The 9,683-nt window shown below is 34.5% G+C and overlaps 2 protein-coding genes across 2 annotated transcripts; both read right to left on the bottom strand.

The window, feature by feature from the left end:
* Positions 1-1,198: 1,198 nt before the first annotated feature.
* Positions 1,199-2,291, bottom strand: LOC136224340 (cytosolic sulfotransferase 15-like). Its single transcript, XM_066012655.1, has one exon. The coding sequence runs from the start codon at positions 2,252-2,254 to the stop codon at positions 1,292-1,294; it is 963 nt and encodes a 320-aa protein (XP_065868727.1). The 5' UTR covers positions 2,255-2,291; the 3' UTR covers positions 1,199-1,291.
* A 6,135-nt stretch (positions 2,292-8,426) lies between these two features.
* On the bottom strand, positions 8,427-9,683 carry LOC136224141 (cytosolic sulfotransferase 15-like). Its single transcript, XM_066012399.1, has one exon. It carries the CDS (start codon positions 9,519-9,521, stop codon positions 8,559-8,561), a length of 963 nt encoding a protein of 320 aa, XP_065868471.1. The 5' UTR covers positions 9,522-9,683; the 3' UTR covers positions 8,427-8,558.

The raw sequence follows: 9,683 nt of genomic DNA, 5'->3' as shown, positions 1-9,683 counted from the left end.
TTCTCAAAGGGGCTTCGCAAAAGAGATCTTGAAGAAGTTCAAGATGAAATTGTTAGTTAATGGAATTTCAGATAACTGGACGTGATCCAACAGAATTTTTCATCGATAATAAAGTTTCATTAGCATTAGCAATGAATCATCTATTTTATGGTCGAAGTAAACACATTGATATAGGTTCATTTTATTCGAAAATGCATTGAACAAAAGGAGGTGAATCTAAAGTATGTGAAGATACGTGATCAGATTGCATATATTTTTACGGAGTTGCTAAAGTATGATGTATTCAGTCAATTGATAGCTCTATTTGGGAGTCACAAAAAACTAAGTTTAAGGAAAAGTGTTGAAAATCAGAAAATTAATAATAAACTTAATTTTAAAAAAATAAAATAAGAGATTGAAAAATGTTATACATGCATGAGTTTGGTAAAATTTGTGGTTATGGGATGAGTTGGGTAAAACTTGTGGAGAGTAATGTATGAGAGCATCTCCATAGTCGTCTTCTTAAGTTAAAATTTGAGGAGAAAGAGTTAAAAACAAATTCCAACAGCCTCTTAATGTTTCCTAATGCCTCCTTATTTCATTTTTTATTGATATGTAGTCTATCTCTCCTCACTATTGGTAAATATAACAACACCTTATCATGTCTTCATACAAAAAATGTAATATGTTCGAAGCTCATGTACACAAAAACTAGAAAAATGAATATATATATTCACTGCAAGAAAATGCGGAGATTGGGACCGAAAATTCGATTCCAAATCTGTTGCTACACGTGTTTTGGGACTGAATATCCTGAAATCATTAGGTTGTAATATCGCTGGTTGCAAATACCTTGTGACTGATTTCTCAAGTAGTTGCAAAAATTGCACAGTAAAATTTCGGTCCCAATGATTAGTTGCTGCCCTTTGTGACTGTTTGTTAGTTGCTAAGTAAAATATAAATCTTTCATTCACTTATTTACTAACGGAAATACGACGATTTTACTTGTATTGACAAAGTTTTACAGATTTAACGACGGATTTTCTGACAGATTTACATATTATTGCAAAATGTGAAGAAATTGTTGCTAAAGAAACGTCAGATCTCCTGACTCATTATGTATACCAGAACTGGAATGCTATTCAAGAAATTGTTGCTTAGAAATATTTAAAATCACAGTAACATTAAAAAAAAATAGAACTTTAACAGAATTCAATATGAATTTTATTAATTGTAATACTGACAAGACAATACCAAACAAAGTACTGGAACTAAAGAAGATCAGAACTAAAGATTTCCTTGTTCTGTTATTTTAAGAAAGCTTAAAAGATAAACCAGATCCCTGTAACTTTTCTTCCATCACAATTTGAAGTTTTAGCTTCATTGCAGGGCTTAGAACACTAACCCCATTCCCCACCTCTCCATTCCTGAAGAAGGCCTTGTTTGGATGTTTTGATAAATAAGTTCCACTCTTATTCACCTCTAAATCCTTCAATGTTCCCAAACTACACAACTTTGCAATTTCTTCAATCCCACCATTTTTCTCTTCCTCTTCTGAAAACGGGTACCCAATAAACGCGGCTATTCTCTTCAAACAAGGAACAATGTCTTCCTTCATGTCTTCGTACTTAATAAACAATACCTTATCGGGCCTCTCTAAGCTCGCCTTCCAATACCCTAACACATGATCCCAATAGGGTCCAAATGGACTTATTCCTTTGAAGAACAACTCGAAAAACTCCTCCATACTCAATTGAGCATCATGTTTGTGCGTAAATGCATTGCTGAAATGGCAAAGGGAGACTACGGTGTCAAAAGGGTTGCGACAAACGTAAATAATTCGACAGTTAGAGTCCTTAATTGAGTCAGGTAATGCTGCATAAGGGGTGTGCATGGCGAAAAGCCGAGGAGATGGAATCATGGAAAGATCAGGAAGTTCATTCTGGGTAAAGAGATGGAAGTCAAGAAAGGGAACAAGGTCATGAGGGTTTGAAGTAAGCAAAGGGGTGTTAGAAGGGGTATAACGGGTTCGGTTAACAATGGAAAAGCTCAAAGCTTTAAGCCAAGTCGTGCCGGTCTTAGGATTGGAGGCAACAAGAATATCAGTATCTTGAGCTTCGAAGCACTTTTGGAAGGAAATAACTCCGCGAATGGGAGACATTCCGGTTGGACACCAAAAGCCCTGATATAAAGACAACTCGAAGGTAGTCCCCTCAAGTATTTTGGGAAGGGTAGGATAAATCTCGTTAATTTGTTGGTTCAAATCTTGAGCCATTGAAGAAGTAGTAAGTGAGGATGAAGAATTAGTAGGATTTATGATGCTGGTTTAGGGTATACAAAGTATTGTTTGGGTATGTATATATATATAAGTTTAGGTACTTTTTGAAAGTGTAAAATTGGGACAGCTTAAAATGTCATTATCGGCTGCTGGTTTAGGGTATAAATTAATATATAGATGACTTTGAAATCTATTGAATATACCAATTGGATGAAGTCTGCACATGTTACTTCTGTATGTTGGTACTTTGACAAATATAGTCTTGTTTTGTTGTAGTGTATATACAAAGTTTAGGCAGTTTTTTAAACAAAAAGAATAATCAAGCAGTCAATTTCGGGCAGCAGAAAGTGTCATTATTGGGTTCTGGTTGAGGGTATAAATTAATATATAGATGACTTTCATTTCCATTTAATAATATGCCAAAAGAATGAAGTCTGCAGATGTTATAAGTACTTTTCTAATTATTTTGAAATAAGTATTGACTTGAATTGATTTTTCCCAAATCCATTTGCTAATCAAATAAAATTATCTAAAAAAATGAAGTTTCTCAATTCAGCTGTTTACTTTTCGAGAATTTTCAGTATACACCACCACGTGTGATACAATTTATCAATACTTGCATATCAATTCATAAGAGACCATTGTTTTTTTTTTTTTTTTTAAGAAATGAGATGATTGGTGTTAAGAAATAAACACATATAAATGGCATCATTTTATTGAACAGATGTATTATACCGGAAGTAAAATAGAATTTCTTCCGAGGTCTTTATAATTAATAGTGATAAATTGAATGAGGTAAAGTTCTCAAAACTCTATTAATTTCTCATTTAGAAAACGTCTCTAACTATTACATTTTTATATTAATGCTAGGTGTGGTAAGCAATAAATGTCTAGGCTAAGGAATTAAAGGACAATTAAAAGGACAATACAAGTGTCATGATCACAGCCCTTGATCATATTCCCTTGTGATGGATGGTGCTGATTTGTTGAGTAAGTGCTATGGTGTGATAGGGTGCATGATGCAAGGAGTGAACATCTTCTCGAATACTCTATTAGTGCGGAATGACTAAAATGCCCCCAAGGAGTTGTGTAAAGACTAAAAAGTCCCTGGTTAATGAAGGGTTTCTTGACCGGATGTATTTAGTCACTTGATGTCTTGGTACTTGAGTATTTGGAACTCCAACCTTCTCAATCTTCTCATGATCTTCGAAAGAAACCCAAAGGGCTTTCCTTTATCTTCTTCCACTTTGCTTTTGTATTTTCTGTATTTCTTCAACAGCCAAGAACTTGATTATTGCGTTTATGTCTATTGCTTCAATAAATAGTTTTGAAATAAAAGCTTTGAACGGATTTTCTTAAACAAAACTATTCTTCACATCCCATTTGCTAATAAGTTTGAGCTATTTTTGGATTTAGGAATAAGGTACAATACATCTAATGTTAATATCAAAGGATAATTTTATCACTAATTTCTAATGTTAATAAGTTGGGTCGATTTTATCCTTAAGGTACGATTCGAAACAGATCAAAGATACATGTACACACATTAAAAAAAATCTAAAACATTATCTCGTGTGTTGCACCAAATCAAAGATACTCTACTGTGTACACACTACATTATATTTTATCTTTTACTGATTAGTGATCACATTATGCAAATATGGAGTGTAGATAACAATATTCATAGTGTAATTGTGATACGGTCAAGATATTATTGTAATATTCCAATCACTTAGTTAGGTTATATATGTACTTGTGATGCAGCTAGAATAAACAGACTTTCGTACGAATTGTTCAATTGCACATAATTACCGATAAAAACCTTCGAAATTCGACAAGGAACTTTGGAAAACGAAACTTAAGTTTTTATTAATAAAACTAACTAATATATCTAAAAATATGCTTTAAATAAACCTAAACCTAATCCTAAAGGTAAAAAGAAAGAAAATAGAAATATGTTGACTCGAACCTCAACTAAATATTGAACTAAAAGCTCAAACTAATGGTTAAGCCTCAATCATATATCTCATATTAATCTCTAACACTCATCGACACGCAAACGCCTCTTTAGCTTGCAGCATGTACAACACATGATCATCCACCATGCGTTTTTAATTCTACAAATTAATGAGATTGTCTGAACCATCGACCATTTGGTCCTAGAGGCTCTAATACCATGTCATGGAACCGATTTAACCAAAAGCTCAAACTGATAGTTAAAGCTCAATCATATTCGCTTTTCTACCGCTAAAATGGTATGGGACTCAATTGCTATGACTTATTTTCATGGGAGTGATATCTCTCAGTGTACAAACTTCGTCGTTGTGTGACTCGCCTACGTCAGGCTCAAGGTTCACTTGAAAAATACTATAATGATCTTCAAGGTTTGTGGCATGAAATTGATTTTCGTCGTCCAAATCCTATGACACTACAAGAAAATAACAGTTTACTAACGACATTTTACCAACGACATGTATGTCGTTGTTATTAGCGATAACATACATACGGTTTACTTTCCAAATTAATCAGACAACATTTTCATATAATATACCTTGCAAATACCAACGACTCACGAACAATATGAATTACCAACGACTCATGTCGTCGGTAATTATGATGAAAATATATGTCTAGGCGACCTCGTTGGAACTAGCAACCACATACCAACCATATATTTATTCATAAAATTATGAAACACATTACCAACTACATACCAACGACCAAAAAAGAAAACCGTAAAAATTTTGTTTCTCGCTATTTGCCTTTTTCCCTCTAGAATTTGATTTTTACCAACGACATTACGTCGTAGGCAAACTGTTTTTTTCTTGTAGTGTGACTTGTGAGGTTGACATTAAACACCTCAACAAATTTTTTTCAAGAAGAAAGAGTGTACACTTTCCTAGATGGTCTCGATGATCGTCTTGATAAGATCTGCGGTGATGTTCTTCAGATGCTTCCTTTTCCTACTGTGGAACAATCCTATGCACAAGTTCATCGGGAGTCCATTCGCCAAGCTATCATGATCACTGGTGAGAATAACGAACATTCAGGAGCTGTTTTGCCATCTAAGAGTTTCAAAATGAAGCCATCTCCAAGTTTGCGCTCTATGCGAGATGCCAAATCTTTGGTATGAACCATAAACCTCGACTCTTTTCTAATGGATCTAAATGCTCTCATTGTGGTAATTCTAAGCATACTCGAGAGAATTGTTTCAAGCTTCATGGATATCTAGATTGGTGGGATGAGTATCAGGTGAAGAAAAATAAAGATAAACATGAAAGTGAGGGTAAGGCTGCTATGGTGACAACAGATCAACATCTTTCCTTTACACCATTTGTTGATTCAAAAGGGGATACACTCATATTAAAATTAGGTAACAATCTCTGGATTCTTGACTTTGGGGCTACTGATCATATGACCTATGATGCTAATGATTTCTCAACTACTTCACCATCACGGCGTACCACCATTGCTAATGCTAATTGCGTCATCTCTTCAGTCACAAGAGCAGGGACTGTGACATTGTCTCCTACACTATCCTTACATAATACTTTACTTATCCCCTCTCTTTCTCACAAATTGATATCTGTTAGTCAACTTGCCCTTGATCTAAATCGTTTTGTGCTCATTTATCCTAAATTTTTCTTCCTTTAGGATATTCTCAGCAAGAAGATAATTGGTTGTGGTACTAGGAAGGGGGGACTTTACTACATGGATGATATTAGTATGGGTCAAGCACATAATGTGAGTCATCATAATAACCTCACAGAACGAAAAATTTGGCTATGGCACCGTCGATTGGGGAATCCATCCTTTAGTTACATGAAGTATTTATTTCCTAATTTGTTTAAGAAAATGAAGTCTAGTGTTTTTCAATATGAAACTTGCACTTTAGCCAAGAGTCACAGAACGTGTTATCCTTTAAGTATGAATAAAAAGCACTATCCCATTTTCTCTCATCCACTCTGATGTGTGGGGACCTTCCCCGACGACCACTATATCTAACTTCCGCTGGTTTGTAATTTTTGTTGATGATTGTACATGTATGACATGGATGTATCTGTTACGACATAAAGATGAAGTGTTTGAAGTTTTCAAATCATTTCATGTGATGATTCAAACTCAGTACTCTTCTCATTTTCGAGTCCTTAGAACAGATAATGGTGGTGAATTTATGAACCAACGGTTCCAAGAGTATTTTCGCCTATATGGACTTCTTCATAAAACCTCTTGTCCGCAAACACCTCAACAAGGGATACATTTATAATTAGTTTAGGAAAGCTTATATATGTTTGTAATTAGTCTATGAGGGGTAGTTAAGTCTCTACACATAAGAGTAAAATGTCATAAAAACGGCTATATAAGAGATTGTAATTATTTTTATAGGTCAATGAAAGTTTAAGTTATTCTTCTTCAATTTATCTGATATGGTATCTGAAGGATCTTAAGGGTTTAGATTTAATCAGCCTAGATCTAATGTTGAATGGCCTAATTCATGTGGTCATTAGGGTCCATGTGAACACTACTGATCATTGAGAAAAAGCTTCAGCGTTTAATCTTTAATTCAGACTTTCAATTTCAATTACTTTTCATTAGTTTCGAAGCTCATGTATACAAAAACTAGAAAAATGAATATATATTCACTACAACAAATGCGGAGATTGTGACCGAAAATTCAGTTCCAAATCTGTTGCTAACACGTTTTGGGACTGAATATTAGTAGTTTGCTATGAAGCATCATACTTCTCGAAGGTCAACGTACGAGTATTCGATACTCCGAGATACGTACGGGATACGGCTGGGAATTATCCCATTTTTTCTTTTTCTTTAATTAGGGGATACATTCGGGACACGTCGAGGATACTTTAGGGGTTTTTTTTTTTAAAAAAAAAACTTTGAAAGTGTAGAAGTTTTTTAAAAAAAAAAACTCTGAAAGTATAAAGATTATAATTAAATTAATCCCACCCCGCTAAGCATGTACAGGTACAAAAATTGAAATTCCTAAATCAATTAGTCTTCTTCTCTCTCTCTCAAATGAACGAACGAACCCTAAATCAAAAATCTCGTGGTTCGCATAAGTGGCTCTTCTGGTCGACTTGGACTTCTTCGATTTGGTCCACTTCGACTTCTGTCCAAATTCATCATCATACAACTTCAACTTTTGTTCAAGTTCTATTTTTGTACTGGGTCTCGACTTATTCGACTCCACTCTACTTCTGTGACTCAACTTTTTTTTCTACTGTCTTTCACTGTGGTTTTTTATTCTGATCGTTTATTAATCAGTAAGTTATTCTCAATCCAAAAATGTGAGATGTTGGTGGAGATAAGTTTGAGTCGCCGGATAGTCCAATGATCCTTGAGATTGTCAATATATCTCTTGATGACCCGGAATTTGAGGCATTGGTGTTTGTAGATGAAGGGGAAATAGATGAAGAATATGAAGATATATTAGAATAGTTTTTAAATTCGATAGTTCAAGTAGTTTTAAGTATTAAATGTTTTTTTTTCTTATAAAATAATGACTTATTAGTTAATATCACAGATGTTATTTGTGGTTTTATAATGACTTTATGAATGTGATTTGTGATCTATATATTTATGTATCTTTTGAATTTTTCATTATAAATGATATATATATTATTAATTATATATAAAATTTGTTGTATTCCCATCGTACTCGTATCTCATAGTTTTTAGAAATGTCGTTTGCCGTACCCATATGCGTACGCGTACGCGTACCTGTATCGGTGCTGCATAGATAGTTTGCAACTGAAATCATTAGGTTGTAATATCGCTGGTTGCAAACACCTTGGAACTGATTTCTTCAAGCAGTTGCAAAGATTGCAACTGAAATTTCTGTCCCAATAATTAGTTGCTACCCTTTGTGACTGTTTGTTAGTTGCTAAGTAAACTATAAATCATTCCTTCACTTATTATTTACCGACGGAAATACGACGGATTAACTTGTATCGACAAAGTTTTACAGATTTAACGACGGAGTTTGTGACAGATTTACATATTGTTGCAAAATGTGAAGAAATTGTTGCTAAAAAAAACATAAGATCTCCTAATTCCTTATTATGTATACCAGAACTGGAATGCTATTCAAGAAATTGTTGCTTAGAAATATTTAAAATTACAGTAACATTAAAAAAATTGAACTTCAACAGAATTCAATAAGAATTTTATTAATTGTAATCCTGACAAGACAATACCAAACAAAATATTGGAAGTAAAAGAATATAAGAACAAATTCAGGAGAGACACATAAATTCAAAAGCTTATTCATATGGTATAGAATTTAAGAAAGTTTGAAAGATAAACCAGAGCCCCTTAATTTCTCTTCCATGACAGTTTGAAGTTTTTCCTTCATGGAAGGGCTTAGAAGATTAACCCCATTTCCTACCTCTCCTTTTCTGAAGAAAGCGTTGTTTGGGTGTTTTGATAAATAAGTTCCACTCTTATTCACCTCTAAATCCTTCAATGTCCCCAAACTACACAACTTTGCAATTTCTTCAATGGCACCAGTTCTCTTTTCCTCCTCAGAAAACGGGTACCCAATAAACTCGGCTATTCTCTTCAAACAAGGAACAATGTCTTCCTTCATGTCTTCATACTTAATAAACAATACCTTATCGGGCCTCTCCAAGCTCGCCTTCCAATACCCTAACACATGATCCCAATAGGGTCCAAACGGACTTATTCCTTTGAAGAACAACTCGAAAAACTCCTCCATACTCAATTGAGCATCATGTTTGTGTGTAAATGCATTGCTGAAATGGCAAAGGGAGACTACGGTGTCAAAAGGGTTGCGACAAACGTAAATAATTCGACAGTTAGAGTCCTTAATTGAGTCAGGTAATGCTGAATAAGGGGTGTGCATGGCGAAAAGCCGAGGAGATGGAATCATGGAAAGATCAGGAAGTTCATTCTTGGTAAAGAGATGGAAGTCAAGAAAGGGAACAAGATCATGAGGGTTTGAAGTAAGCAAAGGGGTGTTAGAAGGGGTATAACGTGTTCGGTTAACAATAGAAAAGCTCAAAGCCTTAAGCCAAGTCGTGCCAGTCTTAGGATTGGAGGCAACAAGAATATCAGTATCTTGAGCTTCAAAGCACTTTTGGAAGGAAATAACTCCGCGAATGGGAGACATTCCGGTTGGACACCAAAAGCCCTGGTATAAAGACAACTCGAAGGTAGTCCCCTCAAGTATTTTGGGAAGGGAAGGATAAATCTCGTTAATTTGTTGGTTCAAATCTTGAGCCATTGAAGAAGTGGTAAGTGAGGATGAAGAGGAGATGTTTTCCAATATGAAGAATTAGTAGGATGATAGATGGTATACAAAGTATTGTTTGGGGTATCTATATATATATATATAAGTTTATAGGTACTTTTTGAAACTGTAAAATTGGGACAGCTTAAAGTGTCA

The sequence above is a fragment of the Euphorbia lathyris genome, chromosome 3 (assembly GCF_963576675.1).
Source record: "Euphorbia lathyris chromosome 3, ddEupLath1.1, whole genome shotgun sequence".
Taxonomy (NCBI): Eukaryota; Viridiplantae; Streptophyta; class Magnoliopsida; order Malpighiales; family Euphorbiaceae; genus Euphorbia; species Euphorbia lathyris.
Note: the sequence above shows the minus strand (reverse complement) of the source record. Positions and strands in the feature narration are given on the sequence as shown.

What these genes read in the sequence shown, in the direction of transcription:
- LOC136224340 (XM_066012655.1), bottom strand. Translation starts at nt 2,254, where the DNA reads ATGGCTCAAGATTTGAACCAACAAATTAACGAGATTTATCCTACCCTT.
- LOC136224141 (XM_066012399.1), bottom strand. Translation starts at nt 9,521, where the DNA reads ATGGCTCAAGATTTGAACCAACAAATTAACGAGATTTATCCTTCCCTT.